The following is a 24,574-nucleotide window of genomic DNA, read 5'->3' as shown; positions in this document are numbered from 1 at the left end:
GCGTAGAGACTCCAAGGCACACTCAATGGCCAGGAACGCCTTCTCCACTACGCTATAGTTTTTCTCTGCTGGGGTTATTTTCCTGCTTAGGTGACCAGATGCTCCTCTCCGTCCACCTCCTGCGACAGGACCGCTCCTAAGCCCACATTAGAGGTATTTGTCTGTACAATGAAGTGTTTTTGAAAGTTGGGGCTAATGAGGACGGGCTATCCGCTCAGCGCCACCTTCATGAATAGGTACGCTTCCTACGCCTGGGGGTTCCACCGAACCATGACTGACTTCTTTTCCTTGAGGAGATCGGTCAGAGGTGGTGTTCGCCCCAAAAAATTGGGTGTAAACCTCCGGTAATACCCAATGATCCCGAGAAACGCTCTCACCTGTTTGGTGGTAACAGGTCAGTGCCAGTTCTGAATGGCCTCGAATTTATTTATTTGGGGTTTAATTACCCCACGGCCGATCACATAACCCAAGTACCGGGCTTCCTCAAGCCTTAACGCACATTTCTTGGGATTCGCCATCAATCCCGCAGCTCTGAGCGAATCTACTACTTGTACCTGATTAAAAACATATGTGACATGCACAAGTGTGAACAAGTCAGTAAGACAATGCTCACACCACCCAATGGCTGAAACACAACAAGACAACACAAAATATCAAATTTGCAAAAATACTCTGCAGTAAAAAACATAAGTGATCAGCAAGTGTTGTATAACAAATACAGGGTATTTAGTTGATACGTTTTTTGCAAAAATTGTATGCCAAGCCGCTTCACCACGTCACGGTAACCCTTCACGAAGCAGTCCCTATCTAATGTATTTAAAACCTGAACATGTGAACAGTGTCTAAATGAACAGGATACTGACAGGCGCCTCCTAGTATATGGGCTTGTGGTGTAAGACAGCTCATTTATGTGCATGTCACACAGGAGACATGTTGCGTTTGGAGAGCACCTGATGTGCCCAAACAGCGGAAACCCCCAATTCTAACTCCAACCCGAACCCCAACACACCCCTAACCCTAATCTCAGCCCTAACCCTATCCCTAACCCTAATGTGAAAATGGAAATAAATACATTTTTTTAATTTTATGATTTTTCCCTAACTAAGGGGGTGATAACGGGGGGTTGAATTACTATTTATGGCTGTTTTTATGTTTGGCAGCTGTCATACGCTAAAAGACACTTTTTATTGTAAAAATAGTTTTTGCATCACCACACTTTGAGGGCTATAATTTTTCCATATTTTGACCCACAGAGTTATGTGAGGTCTTATCTTTTGCCGGACGTTTTTATTGGTACCACTTTCGGGCACGTGACATTTTTTGATCGCTTTTTATTCCGATTTTTGGGACGCAGAACGAACAAAAACCAGCGTTTCATGAATTTCTTTTGGGGGGTGCGTTTACACTGTTCCGCGTGTGGTAAAATTGATAAAGCGGTTTTATTCTTCGGGTCAGTACGATTACAGCGATACCTCATTTGTCTTTTTTTACGTTTTGGCGCTTTTATGCAATGAAAACTATTTTATATAAAAAAATTATTATTTTTGCATCACTTTATTCTGCGAGCTAGAACTTTATTTTTTCGCTGATGACGCTGTGTGGCGGCTCGTTTTTTGCGGGACAAGATGATATAATTTTTTTTTTTTTTTAAGGGGTTCACTAAAGGGGTTAACTAGTGGGACAGTTTTATAGGGCGGGTCGTTACGGACGCGGCGATACTAAATATGTGGACTTTTACTTTTATTGTTTTTGGGTTTTTTATTTACAAAAAAAAATTTATTAGGGATTTTTTTTATAAATTACTTTTACACTTTTTTTTTTTTTTTTTTTTCCCCACTTTATTATATTGTCCCGGGGGGGACATTACAATAAAATGTTACATCGCTGATCTGACAATTTGCATAGCACTCTCAGATCAGCATAGTAACATAGTAACATAGTAATTAAGGTTGAAGGGAGACTTTAAGTCCATCTAGTTCAACCCATATCCTATCCTAACTTGCCCTAACATGTTGATCCAGAGGAAGGCAAAAAAACCCCATGTGGCAACAGTAAGCTTCACATTGGGGAAAAAAATTCCTTCCCGACTCCACATACGGCAATCAGACTAGCTCCCTGGATCAACGCAATATTAAGGAGACTAGTGTATATACCCTGTAATATTATACTTTTCAAGAAAGGCATCCAGTCCCTTCTTCAATTTTAGTAGGGAATCACTCATTACAACATCATGTGGCAGAGAGTTCCATAGTCTCACTGCTCTTACAGTAAAGAATCCGCGTCTGTGAGTATGCTTAAACCTTCTTTCCTCCAGACGTAGAGGATGCCCCCTTGTCCCCGTCACAGGTCTAAGAGTAAAAAGATCATTAGAAAGGTCTTTGTATTGTCCCCACATATATTTATACATTGTAATAAGATCACCCCTAAGCCTTCGATTCTCCAAACTAAATAACCCCAAGTGTAATAACCTGTCTTGGTATTGCAGACCCCCTAGTTGCCTAATAACCTTGGTCGCTCTTCTCTGCACCCGCTCCAGTTCAGCTATGTCTTTCTTATACACCGGAGACCAGAACTGTACACAGTATTCTAAGTGTGGTCGCACTAGTGACTTATATAGAGGTAAAATTATGTTCTCCTCATGAGCATCTATGCCTCTTTTAATGCATCCCATTATTTTATTTGCCTTTGCAGCAGCTGCTTGACTCTGGCCACTAAATGTGAGTTTGTCGTCCACCCATACACCCAGGTCTTTTTCAGTGACAGTTTTGCCCAGTGTTTTACAATTAAGCACATAATTATACAACTTGTTCGTTCTACCCAAGTGCATGACCTTACATTTATCCCCATTAAAGCTCATTTGCCATTTATCAGCCCAAGCTTCTAGTTTACATAAATCCTCCTGTAATATAAAATTGTCCTCCTCTGTATTTATTACCCTGCAGAGTTTAGTGTCATCTGCAAATATTGAAATTCTACTCTCTATGCCCCCTACAAGGTCATTAATAAATATGTTAAAAAGAAGCGGGCCCAAAACTGACCCCTGTGGTACCCCACTGCTAACCGTGACCCAGTCCGAGTGTGCTCCATTAATAACCACCCTTTGTTTCCTATCCCTGAGCCAGCTCTTAACCCACCTACACATATTTTCCCCTATCCCCATTGTTCTCATTTTATGTATCAACCTTTTGTGTGGCACCGTATCAAAAGCTTTTGAAAAGTCCATGTACACCTCGTCCACTGCATTCCCTTGGTCCAGTCCGGAACTTACCTCTTCATAAAAGCTTATCAGATTAGTCTGACAGGAACGGTCTCTTGTAAACCCATGTTGATATTGGGTCATAAGGTTATTCTTCTCCAGATACTCCAGTATAGTATCTCTTAGAAAACCCTCCAGGATTTTACCCACAGTTGAGGTTAAACTTACTGGCCTATAATTTCCAAGTTCAGTTTTTGTCCCCTTTTTGAATATTGGCACCACATTTGCTATACGCCAGTCCTGTGGTACAGACCCTGTTATTATGGAATCTTTAAAGATTAAAAATAATGGTCTATCAATGACTGTGCTTAATTCCTGCAGTATTCGGGGGTGTATCCCATCCGGGCCCGGGGATTTGTCAATTTTAGTGATTTTTAGACGCCGCCGTACTTCCTGCTGGGTTAAGCAGGTGACATTTAATGGAGAATTTTTATCCCTGATCATGTTATCCATCATGGGATTTTCTTGTGTAAATACTGTTGAAAAAAAGTCATTTAGCATATTGGCTTTTTCCTCATCCTCCTCCACCATTTCACCCAGACTATTTTTAAGGGGGCCAACACTATCATTTTTTAGCTTCTTACTATTTATGTAGTTAAAGAATATTTTGGGATTATTTTTACTTTCTCTGGCAATGAGTCTCTCTGTCTCAATCTTTGCTATTTTGATTTGCTTTTTACAGAATTTATTTAATCTTCTGTATTTATTTAATGCCTCATCACTACCTACTTGCTTTATTTCTCTAAATGCTTTATTTTTATCTCTTATTGCGCCCCTTACAGCTCTATTTAGCCATAGTGGTTTCCTCCTATTTCTTGCAGGTTTATTCCCATACGGTATATATTGTGCACAGCTCCTATTCAGGAGGATAATAAACGTCTCCCATTTTCTTTGTGTATTTTTATGTCTCAGGATATCGTCCCAGTTAATTGCACCAAGATCATCTCTCATCCGTTGGAAATTTGCCTTCCTGAAGTTTAGTGTCCTTGTAACCCCTCTACTACACATCTTATTAAAGGATACATGAAAACTTATTAATTTGTGATCACTATTCCCCCAGTGACCCCCAACCCTTACATTTGATATGCGGTCTGGCCTGTTGGATAATATTAGGTCTAGCAGTGCCCCCCCCTCTTGTTGGGTCCTGAACCAGTGGTGAAAGGTAATTGTCTCTCATAGTGGTCAGACACCTATCACCTTTGCTGGAACTGCAGGTTTCGGTTCCCCAATGTGTTTCAGGGTAGTTGAAGTCCCCCATAATAATGACTTCTCCTTGAGTCGCTGCTTCATCTATTTGCTTTATGAGGATATTCTCTGTAGCTTCCATTATTTTTGGAGATTTATAACAAACCCCTATCAGTAATTTATTATTTTTCCCCCCTCCCCTTATCTCTACCCACAGGGACTCTACATTTTCATTAGATTCATATATATTATCACGAAGGATGGGTTTTAAGGATGATTTTACATATAAACATACGCCTCCCCCTCGCTTATTTGTTCGGTCATTTCTGAACAGACTATAGCCCTGTAAATTAACCGCCCAGTCGTGGCTCTCGTCCGGCCATGTCTCAGATATCCCCACCATGTCATAATTATGCTCCAACAACATTAACTCCAATTCCTCCATTTTGTTGGCGAGACTTCTGGCATTAGTATACATGCACTTTATGTATCTCTCTGTACCTCTATTCTTTCTTAAATTATTAACTGTTCTAACCCCACCCCCCCATGCCCCCCCCACCCCCAATGTCATTATTTGTGCCCAGGTCTCTATCTGCACTGTCTTCCCCTCCTATAAAATGAATACCTCCCCCCCTGTCCCTAGTTTAAACACTCCTCCAACCTTCTAGCCATTTTCTCCCCCAGCACAGCTGCACCCTCCCCATTGAGGTGCAGTCCGTCCCTAGCGTAGAACCTGTAGCCAACTGAGAAGTCGGCCCAGTTCTGCAGGAACCCAAACCCTCCTTCCTACACCAATTCCTGAGCCACTTCTTAACCTCCCTAATCTCCCGCTGCCTCTCTGGCGTGGCACGTGGTACAGGAAGTATTTCCGAAAATACCACCTTGGAGGTCCTTGCTTTAAGCTTACAGCCTAATTCCCTGAAATCATCTTTAAGGACCTTCCACCTACCTCTAACTTTGTCATTTGTGCCAATGTGCACCATGACCGCTGGATCCTCACCAGCCCCTCCCAGTAATCTGTCAACCCGATCAGCGATGTGTCGGACTCGAGCGCCAGGTAGGCAGCACACCGTTCGACGATCCCTGTCTTTGTGACAGATTGCCCTATCTGTTCCCCTAATAATTGAGTCTCCCACTACCAGAACCTGCCTGGCCTGCCCTGCTCTCCTATTTCCCCCCTTACTGGAGCAGACACTCCTCCGGCTTTCAGAGGACATGCCTTGCTGCAGCAGTGCTACTCCTGCACTAACACTCCCCTCATCTGCCAACTTTGCAAACTTATTGGGGTGTGCCAGATCAGGACTAGCCTCCCTGGTGCTCTTCCCTCTACCCCGCCTTCTAACTGTCACCCAGCTAGCTGCTTCATTATCCTGCAGCTCCAACCTAGCATCCCCCCCCTCATCTATCCCATTGAGCGTCTGCTCAGTGAGCAGAAGACTCCTTTCCATATTGTCTATGGATCTCAGTGTTACCAGCTGCACATTTAGATCCAGTATCTGGGCTTCCAAATGCACAACGTGCTCACATCTTGCACAGCAGTATGCACCCTCGACCGGCTGTTCAAGGACTGCATACATGCGGCAAGACGTGCACTGGATGGCATTGGCAATAGTGGAGCACATCCTAATGGGGATTGCACCAGACAATAAGATAAGCAAAAATAAAATAAAAAAAAAAAAAAGTATTACTATAACAGCAATTCAGTAAGACCTCCCTTGGAAACTCTCTGAATCTAAAGTCACTGAATTTCAAGTCACACACTTACCACAGTTCGCACTTATGCTCAGGTCACACTCAGCTCGTTCACACTCGCTCAGGAAGAAGATTTAAAAGAGTTTTTTTTTTTTTTCTTCCCCCTTTCACCAGCACACCACCTTGCTGCTCAATGCACTTCCAAAAGCGATCGGACAGGCGCTGCAGAGGCTTCCTCACTGCCTGCTGAGAGCCACCTCCCTGCAGGCCCCCGAAGGCCCTTGAGGCCATCTTGGATCCGGGGGCCTGCAGGGAGGAGACCCTCAGAGCAGTGCAGCACATCGTACTGCTGCGGGGGTCTCAGGGAAGCACGGAGGGAGCCCCCTCCCTGCGCGATTCTTCCCTAATCCCCGGTACACTGTGATCATGTTTGATCGAAGTGTGCCAGTGGTTAATATGTCAGGGGCGGTCCGTGACCTCCCCTGACACACAGTGCTGGGTGTCAGCTGTGATAATCAGCTGACACCTGGCTGCGATCAGCGGCGCTCCCCCACAGGAGTGCCGCTGATCGCTATGATGTACTATCCCGCCCCCAGTCACACGGGCCCTGGTACCGTGGACGGGATAGTACGTCAGATGTTAGAAAGGGGTTAAACTTTTTAAGTTTTTTTTTTTTTTTTTTCATATTTTTTAAAACTTTTTTTTTTTTTTTTTTTTTTTTAAATTTTGGCATGCGTCAATAGCGTCCATGAAAGGCTAGAAGCATCCACAACTTGATCGCCACTGCTACATAGAGGTGATGAGCAGATCGCCTATATGTCGCAGAATTATAGTATTGCTATGAGCGCAGACCACCGGAGACCTGGTTGTGATGGCAACACATCGCTGACCCCCAGTCACGTGACGGGGGTCGGCGATGCTCGTATTTCTGGCCCGGCGGCTGGAAGCGCTGGTTAAATGCCGCTGTCAGCATTTGACAGTGGCATTTAACTAGTTAATAGGCGCGGGTGGATCGCAATGCCACCTGCGCCTATTGCGGGCACATGTTAGCTGTTGAAAACAGCTGACGTTTTTCGGCTTTGATGCAGGCTCACCGCTGGAGCCCTCATCAAAGCGGGGGATCTGACCTCGGACGTACTATGCCGCCCGAGGTCAGAGAGGGGTTTAAGGTCCTGTCAGTGGCTCTTGTATTATCCACGCTGCTCTGCGCGGCCTGGGCATCCGTCAATCCGTCAAATTACTGGTAATTCTCATTTTCCATAAGTGATACTTTTTGGCTTTGCAGTTTTCTGGATCTACAATGTTCACATTCCAATGAGAACAGGGAACATAAAAATAAAATATATATTAGTAATAGTTTGTTTTATGCAGGTGTGCTGCAGGTGTGCTGCTGTCTGTCTATGAAGGACACACAGTGCATCACCCAGCTTTGCACATAAACTTGCCTCTGCACCTAGCATTCACATGGTATGCCTTTCAGCTAACCCCAGCTTACCCCAGTGTTATTTATGACCTTGTTTACTCTGGCTTGATCATATACATCTGGTCCACTCTTAATTGTCTGACCAAAATGAGCAGAGACCACTCCTCTCTGCTTCACACCTGACTGCACTTAGTTGTACATATATTGCAGAGCACAAGTCTGCATAGACTTCAGTCTGCATTGTGATTGCTATAAGTGTGTGCTAGAAGTGTGAAGATTAATTTAAGAATTAAAACCAGAATGGAACCAGAAGGGAACTGAAGGTAACTGGACACAGTCACTGTAAACAATGTTTCTGTTTGTTTTCACTTTCACCCCAATAATCCTTCACTTTCTGCTAATTCCCCTAATCCCTACTCCTAGTAAGGAACTGTTCATCTCTTCTTCAATCCTCCCCATCCACCTCACCTCCACCTCAAAACTGTTCCTTAACATACAATCCTCTGTCTCCAAACACAGACAGCCCCCTCATGCCCTCTCCTGCTCCCACCTGCTAACACTTTCTCTGCTCCTTCTCACTGCTGGCGATATCTCACCAAATCCTGGTCCTCCTCACCACATTCCCACAGTCATTTCTACCTCCCATCCACACTCTATCACAACCTTCCGTAACCTCTCCAACCTTATACCCATTCACCCAGCCCCCGCTTCCCCAGTCCCACTAACAGGAGCTCTGTGGAACGCTCGCTCTGTCTGCAACAAGCTTTCCTACATCCATGATCTTTTTGTTACTACCAAACTCTCCTTCCTCGCCATCACCGAAACCTGGCTCACCCCTTCTGACACAGCCTCTCCTGCTGCACTTTCGTATGGCGGCTTCCACCTTTCTCACACCCCCCGCCCCAGCAGCAAACATGGTGGAGGAGTTGGTTTTCTCCTGTCAGATACCTGCTCCTTCACCCCAATCCCACTGCCACCCTCTGTTACCCTCCCTTTCTTTGAGGTGCACTCTGTGCGCATCTACTCCCCCTCCAACCTCCAACTGGCTGTCATCTACCGCCCCCCAGGGCCAGCCACCACCTTCTTTGACCACTTCCCCACCTGGTTACTTCATTTCCTTTCCGCGGACATCCCTACTATCATCATGGGCGACTTCAACATCCCCATCGACACTTCCCTCTCAGCTGCCACTAAACTTCTATCTCTCACTTCCTCCTTCGGCCTCACTCAATGGTCTTCTACAGCCACCCACAAAGATGGCCACACACTGGACCTCATCTTCACCCGCCTCTGCTCCCTATCTAACCTCTCTAACTCACCTCTTCCTCTCTCTGACCACAACCTGCTCACATTCTCTTCCCTCTTCACTCCATGTCTACAATCCCCACCCCACAAACTTTCACACCCTCGCAGGAATCTTAAACACCTTGACCTACACTCATTCTCTGAATCCCTCCTCCCTCTTACAGATATAAGTTCCTTACACAATGCGGATGACGCTGCCGCTCTATATAACACCACAATAGCTGTAGCTTTGGAATCCGCTGCCCCACTTACACATACCAAAACTCGCAAAATCAACAGACAGCCCTGGCACACCAGCCTGACCAAAGAGCTGAGGCGAGCTTCCAGGGCTGCTGAGCGCAGATGGAAAAGATCCCACTCCAACAAGCACTTCATCGCATTCAAACAGTCCCTCACTACTTTCAAGACCACACTCGCCACAGCTAAACAAACCTACTTCTCATCTCTCATATCCTCCCTGTCTCACAACCCGAAACAGTTATTCAACACCTTCAATTCTCTCCTCCGCCCCCCAGCACCTCCTCCCTCCCCACTCATCTCAGCTGAAGACTTTGCCTCATTTTTCAAGCAGAAAATTGATAACATCAGGGACAGTTTTGGTCAACAACCCCCAGAGCCCTTCCTCCCGACTTCCCAGCCCTCCACCTTCAAAACCAACTTCTCCACCATTACAGAAGATCGACTCTCCACTCTACTCTCAAGATCACATCTCACCACCTGTGCACTCGACCCGATCCCATCCCACTTCATCCCAAACCTCACCACAGTCTTCATCCCAACCCTAACCCATCTCTTCAACCTGTCACTAACAACTGGTGTTTTCCCCTCAAGCTTTAAACATGCCTCCATCACACCTATCCTCAAAAAGCCCTCTCTTGACCCATCCTCTGTATCTAGCTATCGCCCTATATCACTTCTCCCATACGCCTCCAAGCTACTGGAACAACACGTCTACCTTGAACTGTCCTCCCATCTCTCTTCTTGCTCCCTCTTCGACCGCTTACAATCTGGCTTCCGGTCACACCACTCCACTGAAACTGCCCTTACTAAGGTCACCAATGACCTCTTAACTGCCAAGAGCAAGCGACACTACTCTGTCCTCCTCCTCCTGGACCTGTCGGCTGCCTTTGACACAGTGGACCATTCCCTATTATTACAGACCCTCTCATCCCTCGGCATCACAGACTTGGCCCTCTCCTGGATCTCATCATACCTAACAGACCGGACATTCAGCGTCTCCCACTCACACACCACCTCCTCACCTCGCCCCCTATCTGTCGGAGTCCCACAAGGTTCAGTCCTTGGGCCCCTGCTGTTCTCTATTTACACCTTTGGCCTGGGACAGCTCATAGAATCTCATGGCTTTCAGTATCATCTTTATGCTGATGACACACAGATCTACATCTCTGGACCAGATATCACCTCCCTACTAACCAGAATCCCTCAATGTCTGTCCACTATTTCATCCTTCTTCTCCACTAGATATCTGAAACTCAACATGGACAAAACAGAATTCATCATCTTTCCCCCATCTCAAGTGACCCCCCCTACGAACCTATCAATTACAGTAAATGACTGCCCACTCTCCCCAGTCCCACAAGCTCGCTGCCTCGGAGTAATCCTTGACGCTGATCTCTCCTTCAAACCACATATCCAAACCCTTTCCACTTCCTGCCGACTTCAACTCAAAAATATTTCACGCATCCGTTCATTCCTCAACCAAGAATCTGCAAAAACCCTAGTCCATGCCCTCATCATCTCTCGCCTTGACTACTGCAACCTCATGCTCTGTGGCCTCCCCTCAAACACTCTCGCACCCCTCCAATCTATTCTAAACTCTGCTGCCCGACTAATCCACCTGTCCCCCCGCTATTCCCCAGCTTCTCCCCTCTGTCAATCCCTTCACTGGCTCCCAATTGCCCAGAGACTCCATTACAAAACCCTAACCATGACATACAAAGCAATCCACAACCTGTCTCCTCCATACATCTGTGACCTCGTCTCCCGGTACTTTCCTGCACGCAACCTCCGATCCTCACAAGATCTCCTTCTTTACTCCCCTCTTATCTCCTCTTCCCACAATCGCATACAAGATTTCTCTCACGCATCACCCCTACTCTGGAACTCTCTACCACAACATATCAGACTCTCACCTACCATCGAAACCTTCAAAAAGAGCCTGAAGACCCACCTCTTCCGACAAGCCTATAATCTGCAGTAACCACCGATCGACCAAACCGCTGCACGACCAGCTCTACCCTCGCCTACTGTATTATCACCCATCCCTTGAAGATTGTGAGCCCTCGCGGGCAGGGTCCTCTCTCCTCCTGTACCAGTTATGACTTGTATTGTTTAAGATTATTGTACTTGTTTTTATGTATACCCCTCCTCACATGTAAAGCGCCATGGAATAAATGGCGCTATAACAATAAATAATAATAATAACGTAAGAAGCTTTTAAAAAGAGAAGTGTTGATAATTGATAGCTAACAAAATGCAACATGAATGCACAAAAGAAAAATGTAAACCCATCAGTATCTGGTGACCGCCCGTCCCCTCCATCATCAGTATCTGGTGACTGCCCGTCCCCTCCATCATCAGTATCTGGTGACCTCCCGTCCCCTCCATCATCAGTATCTGGTGACCCCTCCGTCTCCTCCATCATCAGTATCTGGTGACCGCCCGTCCCCTCCATCATCAGTATCTGGTGACCGCCCGTCCCCTCCATCATCAGTATCTGGTGACCTCCCGTCCCCTCCATCATCAGTATCTGGTGACCCCTCCGTCTCCTCCATCATCAGTATCTGGTGACCGCCCGTCCCCTCCATCATCAGTATCTGGTGACCCCTCCGTCCCCTCCATCATCAGTATCTGGTGACCCCTCCGTCCCCTCCATCATCAGTATCTGGTGACCCCTCCGTCCCCTCCATCATCAGTATCTGGTGACCCCTCCGTCCCCTCCATCATCAGTATCTGGTGACCCCTCCGTCCCCTCCATCATCAGTATCTGGTGACCCCTCTGTCCCCTCCATCATCAGTATCTGGTGACCCCTCTGTCCCCTCCATCATCAGTATCTGGTGACCCCTCTGTCCCCTCCATCATCAGTATCTGGTGACCCCTCTGTCCCCTCCATCATCAGTATCTGGTGACCCCTCTGTCCCCTCCATCATCAGTATCTGGTGACCCCTCTGTCCCCTCCATCATCAGTATCTGGTGACCCCTCTGTCCCCTCCATCATCAGTATCTGGTGACCCCTCTGTCCCCTCCATCATCAGTATCTGGTGACCCCTCTGTCCCCTCCATCATCAGTATCTGGTGACCCCTCTGTCCCCTCCATCATCAGTATCTGGTGACCCCTCTGTCCCCTCCATCATCAGTATCTGGTGACCCCTCTGTCCCCTCCATCATCAGTATCTGGTGACCCCTCTGTCCCCTCCATCATCAGTATCTGGTGACCCCTCCGTCCCCTCCATCATCAGTATCTGGTGACCCCTCCGTCCCCTCCATCATCAGTATCTGGTGACCCCTCTGTCCCCTCCATCATCAGTATCTGGTGACCCCTCCGTCCCCTCCATCATCAGTATCTGGTGACCCCTCCGTCTCCTCCATCATCAGTATCTGGTGACCCCTCCGTCTCCTCCATCATCAGTATCTGGTGACCCCTCCGTCTCCTCCATCATCAGTATCTGGTGACCCCTCCGTCCCCTCCATCATCAGTATCTGGTGACCCCTCCGTCCCCTCCATCATCAGTATCTGGTGACCCCTCCGTCCCCTCCATCATCAGTATCTGGTGACCCCTCCGTCCCCTCCATCATCAGTATCTGGTGACCCCTCCGTCCCCTCCATCATCAGTATCTGGTGACCCCTCCGTCCCCTCCATCATCAGTATCTGGTGACCCCTCCGTCCCCTCCATCACTTCTTCTTGCAGATCCTTCTGTCTCTTCGTGTGATCCCAGACAGATGGGGTGATGTGAGATCAGAGCTCGGTGGGGACGAATCATCGACTTCAAGACTCCTCATTCTTAATTATATTGGCTGCATGTTTGGGGTCGTTATCCAGCCGCAAAATAAAATTTGAGCCAGTTGAAGGGCTCCTTGATGGTATTACATGATGGGTATGTATCGGTCTGGATTGAGGACACCTAAGTCTTGAAGAAATTCCCAACTCCATATGCTGAAAAGCAGCCCACAAGCTTGCAGGACTTTCCACCTGTGTGACTGCTCCTGCTGACCCTCGCTCGTGTGCCGCCATTCGGGAAGATACTGGCTTCTGCTACAGCCGAATTGATGCTTTGGTGAAGGGCACCTGCTGTCATTTTTCGGCTCCCCAGTTCTGATGTTTTTTTGCAGAGTTGCATCACTCAGCCTTGTTTCCATATAGAAGGTTTGGACTTTTTACTGCAATTCTTCCCTGAAGACAACTTCTCCAAATAGAAGATGGGACTCGCTAGTTGCTGAAGGCACTGACGGACACCTTTTGATTTTGAAGAGCTTTTTTGGCCGACCAATGTGTCTACTGTCCTGAATATGGCCAATTTCCAGGACGTCCACCTGACAGCACCATGGAGGACGTCCTCCTCCTCCTTACAGGGACAGGAAAGCACACGAGAGGTTAAAAGGCCATCCCCACCCCCTTTCCCTCAGTGTTTTTCCTGTCCCTGCACGGAGGGACACGCGAGAGCTTACCGGAGGGGCCCAGGGGATCGTGCGGCCAGTCCAATCCTTCCCCTGTCAAGAGGTCCCGGGGCCGAAACTTCCCGGTGGGGAGTCCCTCGGCTACAAAGGCCAGGAGCAGTACGACGCTCCTGGAGGGAGCCGTTCCTCCCGGTGGGGGGGCTCTCGGCTCCAGGACGGGTTGGCTCCCCGCAGGCGGCTGGCCAAGCGGGCACCGACAGAAGTGGGCGCGGCGGGCCGAGTACCCGCAGGACGGCGCCGACGGCTGGGCACTGGAGGCCGGAGCGCCATAGCAGGCGGGGAGGTGGCTCCTTGCAGGCGGCGGGACCGGGGAACCGAGCGCGATCGCGCGCAGAAGCCCGGCAGGAAGTGGAGGTGCGGCTTACCAGCGTCACATCCGGTGACGTCAGACGCCAGTTTCAAATCCAGGGCGCGCGCGCGCTCCTGGACCACAGCGCTCTCCAGAGTCGTCACAGGTTGTTCCAGGCTGTGTGACTGCATTGGTCGCCAGGAGCAGGATGGAAGGCAACACTGCAGCTGGTGGAGGGGTAAGTGCGCATAGCGCAGACCACCCTCCCCACCCACCCCCACAGCCCAGATCTGATTAGGTACCCCTTATGTTATCAGGAAAAGGGAACCCCGGCAGAGTCCCCCTCGGGGAAGGACCCGGCAAAAGCCACCTCCAAGTCAGTCAGATGTCCGGTGTGCAGAGTAAAGCTGCCAGACACCTATAGCAAGACCCTATGCGGTCCCTGTACCTCCAGGGTCATAGGCGAGGAACAGCCATCTCTACTTTCCGAAATGAGGTCGCTGATAAGGGCAGAGATTCAGGCCTCTACAACCCGGCGTCGATCCCCCCAGCCCTGGGCCAAGTCGCAAGCGTCCAAGGTGGGAGCCAGTCCCAGTATCAGAAGCGAGCCCTAGCGAGGAATCCGATTTCCGAGACTCAGATCAGGAGGAAGAAGGCGAGATCCTGGGGGATAGTCAGGATCAGAACAGGAAGTACCTATTCAGACTGGAGGATACGGACTAGCTGGTACACACGGTCAGAAATACCATGCAGATGGAAGAAGTCCCTAAGCCACAGTCCAGACAGGACTTAATGTTTGGAGGACTGGTGTTCCACAAACAGGTGGTGTTCCCTGTAAGCGAGCACATCAAAGCAATGATCCTGGAGGAGTGGAAGGAAGCAGAGCATCGGTTGACACTCTCCCGAGACTTTAAAAATAGACTGCCCTTCGATCCCGAGGAAACTCGGGCGTGGGAAGAAGTCCCTAAGATCGACGTCCCAGTCGCCAAGGTTACTAAGAAGACGGCTATCCCAGCCGAGGACTCATCCGGTCTTCGAGACCCGATGGATAGAAAGGCGGACGTCTTGTTAAAAAGAGCATGGGCGACGTCGGCGGCCCTGATTAGAGCCAACATAGCAGCCACCTCGGTGGCTAGGTCTATGTTCCTGTGGTTGGGGCAGTTGGAGGAGCACCTAACCAACAAGACCCCGAGGTCAGAGATACTAGCATCTCTTCCTCTCTTGAAATCAGCCACGGCGTTCCTGTCGGATACGTCGGCGGAGTCGGTTAGGTTTGCGGCCAGAAACAGCTCCCTCTCTAATGCGGCCCGGAGAGCAGTCTGGCTTAGATCCTGGTCGGGGGATAACCCTTCTAAAGCAAAGCTATGTGCCATCCCCTTCTCGGGCCTGAGGGTGTTTGGTCCAGCCCTTGATAATATCCTTGAGCTGGTGTCCGATAAGAATAAGGGATTCCCGGAAGAAAAGCCCAGGCGGCCCCAGTCCTTTCGGAGAGGCTCCTTCTTCAGAGGACAGTCGGAGTTTAGGGGTCGGGCGAGGTCTAATAGAAGCTCCTTCAGCCAAAGTGGGAGGAACAGAGGTCCCCCATTTGCATCGACATCTAGATCGAGGAGACAATGACGCCATAGGCATTGGGGGGAGACTTCGCCACTTTGCAGCAAATTGGTCACGAGTCACCAACAATCAGTGGGTCCTCAGAACCATCAGGGAAGGTTACAGGATAGAACTCTATTCTCCTCCCCCCGACAGATATATTGCCCCCACTGTCGTCCGGGAGGACTCCGCAATGTGGTCGGATCTTCAGGACATGTTAGACTCAGGGGTCATAATACCAGTTTCACCGTCAGAAAGAGGGAAAGGGCACTACTCTTCCCTGTTTGCAATCACAAAGAAATCCGGCGAGGCCCGCACCATCATAAACCTGAAGCCACTAAATACTTGGGTCAGATACAGGAGGTTCCGGATGGAATCAATCCGATCCGCAATTCCTCTAATAGACAGGGACGCAGTTATGTGCACCCTAGACCTAAAAAAGGCATACTATCAGGTTCCTATCCATCCCTCATCCCAAGGCCTACTAAGGTTCGCGATCAGCTCACCAGCCCGGACCTGCCATTTCCAGTTCCAGGGTCTTCCATTCGGGTTGGCCTCAGCTCCCAGGATCTTTACGAAGCTGGTGGTAGAGGTGGTGGCCTACCTGAGAGATCAGGGTATTGTGATTGTCCCGTACCTGGACGACTTCTTACTGGTGGCAAGATCCAAAGAAGCGCTCATCCGAGACAGGATCCGAACAACTACTGTGATGGAGTGCCTGTGCTGGGTGATCAACTGGGAGAAGTCGGACCTCACACCAGACACCAGAAAGGTATTCCTGGGAGTCCTCCTAGACTCAGCCGACAGAATATCCTGGCTACCTGAGCAGAAGCAGAAGTCCATTCAGGCCAGAACCAGAGGCCTGTTGAAGCGTCAATGCTCCATAAGGGAAGCAATGGAGGTCCTGGGCCTCATGACGGCCTGCATCCAGTGCGTCCGTTGGGCCCAATTCCACTCGCGGTTGTTACAAAGAGAGATTCTCGCGAGGTGGGACAGGAGTCAGGCGTCGCTAGACAAACCCCTAAGGCTCTCAGGTCGAGTAAAGGAGTCCCTTCGCTGGTGGTTACAGTCCAGGAACCTTCAGGTGGGCGTGCATTGGACAACCTCTCCATACGTGGTAGTCACCACAGACGCAAGTGCGTGGGGATGGGGAGCCCACATAGAAGGAAAGATCTTCCAGGGGAAGTGGCCAGCAAGCATCAAGGCCAGATCCTCCAATTTCAAGGAACTCTTCGCGGTCTGGGAAGCGTTGCGGAGGAACCGGTCGGTACTAAAGAGTCGTCATGTCCGTATTTTATCCGACAATACAACGACAGTGGCATTTCTGAAACACCAGGGAGGAACCAGGCATCAACCACTACAGGCACTGGCGGAAAAGATATTCACGTGGGCAGAACGGACAGTTCGATCCGTGACCGCGGTACATCTAGAGGGTTCCCAAAACGAAGTGGCAGACTACCTGAGCAGACAACAGATCCACCCGACAGAGTGGGAATTGAACGTAGAAATCTTCGACCAGCTTTGTCAGCGCTGGGGGACCCCCAGTATAGATCTCTTTGCAAGCCGGAAGAACTCGAAGGTTCCCAGATTCTACTCCCTAAATCCGATGGACCATCCAGAAGGTGTAGACGCCCTGAGTCAGACTTGGGGAGAATCCCTCTCTTATGCGTTCCCACCACTGGCCCTCATACCGGCAGTGCTCAGAAAGATACGCGAGGACCACGCAAGAGTGATATTAATAGTCCCATACTGGCCGAGGAGAAGCTGGTTTTCCCTTCTGGGAGCCATGGCAGTAGAAGATCCAGTCAAACTGCCCCTGTGGGAGAACATCATCCACCAGGGCCCGATCCACCACCCGGACCCAGCAAGACTCCATTTGTCGGCTTGGATCCTGAGAGGGACATCCTGAAGGCAAAAGGATTGTCGGAGCAGGTCATATCCACCCTACAGGCCAGCAGGAAGCCGGTGACGTCAGCAATTTAGCGGAAGATATGGAAAAGATTCTGTCTGGAGGGTGGCAGGTCCGAGCTCGTGGCAGGCACCCCTGATCTCCCTAACATACTAGGGTTCCTGCAGGCAGGTTTTAATAAAGGCCTCAAGCCCAGCACTCTAAAAGTCCAGGATTCAGCTTTGAGCGCCTTCTTCGATTATCAGTTAGCTGCACATCCCTGGGTGATAAGGTTTATAAAAGCCACACAGCGCCTGCGCCCCACGATTAGGCAGCTCACCCCGCCATGGGACCTGGGCCTGGTACTTCGGTTCCTCTGCTCGGACACTTTCGCCCTTAGTGAGAAGATAGCCATCCCTGCTCTCACTCGTAAAACGGCCTTTCTAGTAGCCATTACCACGGCCAAAAGAATAGGGGAGATCCAGGCCCTATCCACTAAGGATCCATACCTCCAGATAAGGGAGGACAGTATAATCCTAAGGTTAGACCCGGCATTTACCCCGAAGGTAGCCTCTACAAGAAATCTGAACCAGGAGGTAGTGTTACCCTCTTTCTGCGATAATCCCCGAAATGAGAAGGAGCGGCGGCTCCACTCGCTAGACGTGAGGCGCGCAGTTATAGAATACCTAGAGGCCACCAATAGTTGGCGTGTCGACCCGAACCTGTTCGTTCTCTTTGGAGGTAGGAATAAAGGGAAGAAAGCCTCTAAGGCGTCCATCGCGCGTTGGATTACCTCAGTAATCTCGGATGCCTACCAGGCTGAAGGCGCCAGCCCGCCTGATTCCTTAAAAGCCCACTCTACGAGGGCAGTATCGGCCTCATGGGCCGAGCGGACGGGGGCGTCAGTTGATCAAATTTGTCGTGCGGCAACCTGGGCTAGTCTTAATACATTCTGCAAACACTACAAACTAGATGTGTTAGCTGGCCAACAAACCGCATTTGGGAGAAAAGTTCTCCAGGCAGTAATCCCACCCTGAGGAGGTGCTTTGGTACTCTCCATGGTGCTGTCAGGTGGACGTCCTGGAAAATAGGTATTAGACCTACCGGTAATGATGTTTCCAGGAGTCCATCCTGACAGCACGGGTAGTTCCCTCCCTGTTATGTTATACTATGTTGTATTATGTTATATCATATGCTGTAATATGATTGTTTCATTAAACTGTTACTAGCATCATCCACCTTGTGGTACTTGTCAAATCACTGAGGGAAAGGGGGTGGGGATGGCCTTTTAACCTCTCGTGTGCTTTCCTGTCCCTGTAAGGAGGAGGAGGACGTCCTCCATGGTGCTGTCAGGATGGACTCCTGGAAACATCATTACCGGTAGGTCTAATACCTATTTTCTTGGTATCCGTCATGCAGTACCATCCGGGAGGTGTCTGATTGGGTCCAAATTCATTCTGCAGCGGGACAATGACCCCCGAACATCAAGGCAATATAACTAAGAACAATCTTGTAAAGAAAAACTATGAATCCTGGAAGTGATGATGCGGCCCCACAGAGCCCTGGTGTCACATTATCCAGTCTGTTTGGGATCGTCCGAAAAGACCGAAGAATCCGCAGAAGCCTCATACACAGAAGATCTGGGGTTAGCTCTCCTACTGAGTTCCTTCAGAAACTGTGTGCAGGTGACACGAAGAATTGAGGAAGACGCCTGGCTGTCGTATCATACTGAGGGCATTTAGATTTCACTTTTCTTCATTAACAGTTCTTTTTTTTTTCTTCCATAAAATACAAACACTTCTACGTATGGATTTTTTCCACATCTGCACAGTACGGCATGTTATATTTATTAGGGAGAATAACGTCGTCTGTTCAACCGATACCAATAATTTTATAGTTTTTGTTTCATTCTTTCATAATGTCGAGAAATCTTTGTAAGGGGGAAAAAAACTTGCACGGGAGGCAGGAAATTTTCAGTCGTTGACGGGGTAAAATGTTTCAGCGGTTTGGGTAAATGGATGTCCATTTGTCCATCGCTTAAATTTTTGTCCCGTCGAGGTGGAAACAAATGCTTTAAAGAGAAGGGTGACACATATTTACAGCCCTCCTCCATGACACTCATCTGTTGGCTTTCTCCATCTCGCTGCCGTATTGTTCTGACGTTTTACACCTGCTGTATCAGGGGGAAGATCTGACTATTATTAAAGTGGAGGTTAAAGAAGAAGCCGATGAGGTGATGATTGATCCACCGAGTATGAACGAAGGGAAAGAAGGAATTCCTGACGAAGTCTCCGCAGGTAGGTAATACGGAACTTGGAAAGAGAACTCTGCCATTAGATGAGGTGGGGGGGGGTTCCACCATAGCGTTACTTGACTGTAATGTTTTGTGCCGTGATGTCCTGGATCTAAGGAAGCTGTAAAGGCCTATGGAAGCTCTCTCCCAGATGTTAGATGAAACCCATCATATGTAACACTTGGCATTAGTTTTTTGGGGAAAAATGGCTGCTCCGACCACTAGATTAATGCCAGAGCTAACAGAGGTGAGAACTAATGGAGACCATGAGATTTTTGAAGGGTAAGGGATTAAACTATATTAGTTCAAGTCACTTCAATTTGCAGAAGTCTCAAAACCTTCAATGCCCATGAAAAGGCTTCTTAAGGCTGGAATCACACATGCAGTACGGCCATTTGGGTGCAGGTTTTCGATCTAAAGAAACAAGTGGAGCCAATAGGAATAGAAAGTATAAAGGAAGGGCTTGTCCTCCTACCAAATCTATGTGACTTGGCTCTAAAAATGTATAAAACTGCTTGTTTTCAGCTTCACCAGTTCAAGCCTGACGCATTTTACCCCTCTTCCTGACCAGGACCATTTTCAGTTTTTTTCATACGTGCTGCTGAAAGAGAAAAAAGGAGAAGAAAGTGGAGTGGAGAAAGGGCTAAAAAGTTCTTTATAGATACTAAATAAAAACATTGTATATAAAATAAAAACAGATAATAGGCAAAAAAGGGAACCACAAGCATTGAGTCCTAAAGGTGGATAAGTATGGAAGGGAAAAAGGCCAAATCAGTGTATAAACCGCTGTGGTATTTATAACCCCTCACAAAACCATCCAACCAACAGTCAGAAATTCGGCCTAAAGTTACCATTTCTTACCCATTATGCAGGTTGTGGTCCCAAAAAATACCTATAGGAAATCTCCAACGTGTGTTTTCACTTGATATACCATTGATTTATAAAGGGGAGGGTTAAGAAAAAACCTTCAGAACTATATAACCTCTTTATCCCCGGTCACATGACCAGGGGTCAACCAATAGGATCCGACCGTCGGCGCTTGCACAGATCGACGCGTGCACTCGCCAACCATCCCCAGCCATCAAGCGGCCAGTGCACATGTCCAGGAGCGAGGACGTGTTGGTGTTGCCAAGGTTCCAGGACATGCGCAGGAAGAGTAAAGATGCTGGAAGAGAACACTGAAAAGCACACGCGCATACTGATCCCATCGGTAAATGGGTTAGAATGAGCTGAATGTGAATTATCATCTATACAGAGAGACTGGAATCATTAAATGAGTAAATACAGAGGAAAACAGAGTTCAGAATACAGTGATGGAGAAGGCACGGACGGTGAAAAACCTTTTGTACCATTTTGGGTCTCTTGCGTCACTGCAGAGTAGGTGCGGGAACACCCGGCCGTTTACAGTCTATGGTCCGTCTGTAAGGAGTTGTCCACTATTAGACATCTGTTGTGAGTTCATTTTCCGGTCCACCAGTTGTGAGTTCTCCTTCCTGGCTCCCTCTGGTGGTAACTGTAGGTAGTGAGGCTGATTTAATCAGTAGACATCTGCCACCTGATAATGAGGATGACGATTGGACCTCAGAAATCTCAGACTGGATTTAAGACAGCCGACGCCCTAGTCTGGTGCTGGTGATTCCTTCTGGCTTGTCAGCTCTTGGTTTTCAGCTCTGTTCCAGTCATCTAAAGCTAAGTTTTTCTGCTAATGTTCACACTTGATTTTGTTGGTCTATTCAGTTTTTTGTGTGGTCAGCCAGCCCCGGCTGGGGCTATGCTGAATTTCCACTCTTATTTATCTGTATTTGCCAATTTGCTTTTTGTCCCTTACTAGTTTGGCCTCTTTTTTCTCTGTCTCAGAATATTTCAGAGTGCTGATATAATGGGAGAAGTCTAGTGACTTCAGGGTTAATTTTGCTATCAGAAGTGTTGGACTTTATTTTTGTAGGGTTTTTTGCAGATTGCAGACAGTGTCTTTCCTTTCCTATCCTTTCTAGTTAGTTTGGGCCCCATCGTTTGCTCAGCCTATTTTCCTGCCTGTGTGTGCTTTCATCTTGTTTCACCGTCAGTACATGTAAGGGGGCTGTCTTTCCTTTGGGGTCTGCTCTGGGGCAGTTAGTTTTCCCCTTTTCTTGCTTCAGGCTTATTTAGTCCTCCGGCTGTGACGAAGCGTCTAGGTCCATCGTAGGTACGCTCCACGGCTGCTGCTAGTTGTGTGGTTAGGATCGGGGATCTGCAATCTGCATAGTTACCAACCTCTCTGGTTTTCTGTGACAGCTTGTTTTGTTTTTTTTTCTCCTCGGTGACCCATTCACAACAGACATCCCTCTATTATTTGTCTTACTATGCTGCATGAAAAAAAATGGCTACCTCCTCGATGCTTCTCCACTCCGTGCTATGTGTCCCCTAATGATGTCACACTACAGAAGCGCTGAATCCTTCACAATTATGTCTGCGCAGAACAGTGTTTCTTTTACTCGGACTTAATGGCAAATGCTAGAGCCAATGAGCAGCCACATACGTCACGAGACTGGCAAGGGATAACATGGCTCCCAGTGGAGGAGCAGCGCTGGTTTGGCAGGTAAATATCCATTTTTTTATGTTTTAATTTTACACCAAAATATAGAGGAAATCAATAAGTGGTCGTCCAACAATAGGTAATCCCCTTCATTGCTTATACGTTTCTCTATTTTATGATTTAGACAGATTTGACAAATATATCTTTTAATTTTAACAGAAACCCCCAGTGGAAATTCACAAGGAATCTTAGTGTTATCGCAAAATTATAAAGTAGAAGATGATGATATCATGCAGCCCTCCTCAGGAGAAAGCCTTCATGTAAATCCAGGACTTCACAGTCCAGAAAACTCCTCAAATAATGGAGAACCTTCTTCTGCTCAGTCACGGATTGCAAGAAGTCTCACAGGGAAGAAACCGTACACCTGCTCAAAATGTGGAAGGTACTTTCCAGATAAGCCACATCTTGTTAGACACGAGAAAAGTCACGCAGGAAAGAAGTCGCATTCATGTTCTGATTGTGGGAAATTGTTTACAACAAAATCAAATCTTGTTAGTCATCAGAAAATTCACACTGGCGAGAATCTGTATTCTTGTGCAGAATGTGGAAAATGCTTTACAAAAAGAACAAATCTTGTTATACATGAGAGATACCACACAGGGGAAAAGCCGTTTCCATGCTCCGTATGTGGGAAATGTTTTATAACTAAATATAATCTTGTTAAACATGAGAGAATTCACACAGGAGAGAAGCCGTATTCATGTTCCGAATGTGGGAAATGTTTTGTAAGCAAATTTAATCTGGTGGCCCATCAGAAAATTCACACAGGAGAAAGACCGTTTTCATGTTCCGAATGTGGTAAAGGTTTTATAAGTAAAGTTAATCTGGTCGCACATCAGAAAATTCACACAGGAGAGAAGCCGTATTCATGTTCTGAATGTGGGAAGTGCTATAAAGATAGAACAAGTCTTGCCTCACATGAAAGAATTCATACAGGAGAGAAGCCATTTTCATGTTCCGAATGTGGGATGTGCTTTAAAGATAGAATTAGTCTTGGTATACATGAGAGAAGCCACACAGGAGAAAAGCCGTTTCCATGTTCAATATGTGGAAAACGTTTTAAATATAATTCAAACGTTGTTGCACATGCGAGAACACACACAGGAGAGAAGCCATATTCGTGTCCTGAATGTGGGAAATGTTTTAAAACAAAATCAAATCTTGTCATTCATCAGAAAATTCACACTGGAGAGAGGCCGTATTCATGTCCACATTGTGGGAAGTCTTTTAAAGGGAAGGCAAATCTTGTTTCGCACAATAGAGTTCATTCAGGAGAGAAGCCGTATTCGTGTTCAGAGTGTGGCAAAAGCTTTACAAACAAAACAACTCTTATTGTACATGAGAGAACACACACAGGAGAGAAGCCGTATTCCTGCTCAGTATGTGGAAAAGGTTTTATAGTTAAATCGAGTCTTGTTAGTCATGAGAGAACACACACAGGAGAGAAGCCGTATTCATGTTCATTTTGTAGGAAATGCTTTACAGGCAAACAAAGTCTTGTTAAACATGAAACGCGTCATAGAGAGAAACCATATTCATGTTCACTGTGTGGGAAATGCTTTATAGATGACTCAGGTCTTAGTAAGCATCAAAAAAGTCACACCTCAGCGCTGTAAAACTACATTGCTAACCACTGAGTGATTGTGCTGTATTCAAAAATTCATCTACACGGCAAGAGGAGCTAGAGAAGCTAGAGCTAGGATGCAAACGGCCATTGTCGCCTCCGGATCAATAATTCATAATATGGTGAAAGTTTTAAGTTTGTCAGCGCATTTCGGAGTTGATCTACCTTTTTCAGACAGAATCGGCAGCACACAACCATTGACCTTTAAATCTAAACAGTCGTAATATTACAGTCACAATCGCATCCCCTGTTCAGCTGAATACTAATACCTACAACTGCCTGAAAGTTTTCTATTGTAACAATGGTCAAAAACAAAAAAAAATTGCTTACACCTAGGAAAACGATTAAGACCTTTACACAAAAATTTGATTCGAATGAATGTATTACAGTGGCATGTAAAAGTCTGAGCACCCCTGGTCAAAATTACTCTTGTGGTAAACAGTTAAGCAAGTTAAAAATGAAATGCTCTCTAAAAGGCCTAAAGTTAAAGATGACACATTTCATTTTGTATTTTAAATGATATAATTTTTATCTTTACTTTTTCAAAATTATGAAAGAAAATGGGCCAATGCAAAAGTTTAGGCATCCTGTATGGTTAGTACCTAGTAGCACTCCCTTTTGCAAGTTTCACAGCTTGTAAACACTTTTTGAAGTATTTCAGTTCTTGTTTGAGGGATTTTCATCCGTTCTTCCTTGGAGAATTCCTCCAGTTCTGTAAGATTCCCGGGTCGCCTTTCATCCTCTGCTATTTTGAAA

At 47.4% G+C, this 24,574-nt stretch overlaps 2 protein-coding genes across 2 annotated transcripts in view; both read left to right on the top strand.

Annotated features, from left to right (window-relative positions):
* The window catches only part of LOC141047903 (uncharacterized), a 56,255-nt gene that overhangs the window by 7,676 nt on the left and 24,005 nt on the right, over positions 1–24,574 (top strand). Inside the window, exons 4-5 of the mRNA XM_073543222.1 lie at positions 19,509–19,623; positions 22,354–22,576. Of these exons, the coding sequence (XP_073399323.1) occupies positions 19,509–19,623; positions 22,354–22,576 (338 nt within the window). The remainder of the gene's footprint in view (positions 1–19,508; positions 19,624–22,353; positions 22,577–24,574) is intronic.
* On the top strand, positions 22,581–24,042 carry LOC141047952 (uncharacterized; the record flags this gene model as incomplete). The annotated part of the gene is made up of 1 exon (XM_073543328.1): positions 22,581–24,042. A coding segment is annotated over one exon (1,230 nt), but the record flags the coding sequence as incomplete, so codon positions are not given.

Source organism: Dendrobates tinctorius, unplaced genomic scaffold, assembly GCF_039654945.1.
Source record: "Dendrobates tinctorius isolate UK_male_01 unplaced genomic scaffold, ASM3965494v1 ptg000130l, whole genome shotgun sequence".
NCBI lineage: Eukaryota > Metazoa > Chordata > Amphibia > Anura > Dendrobatidae > Dendrobates > Dendrobates tinctorius.
This window is presented reverse-complemented; position numbering and strand designations above follow the sequence as displayed.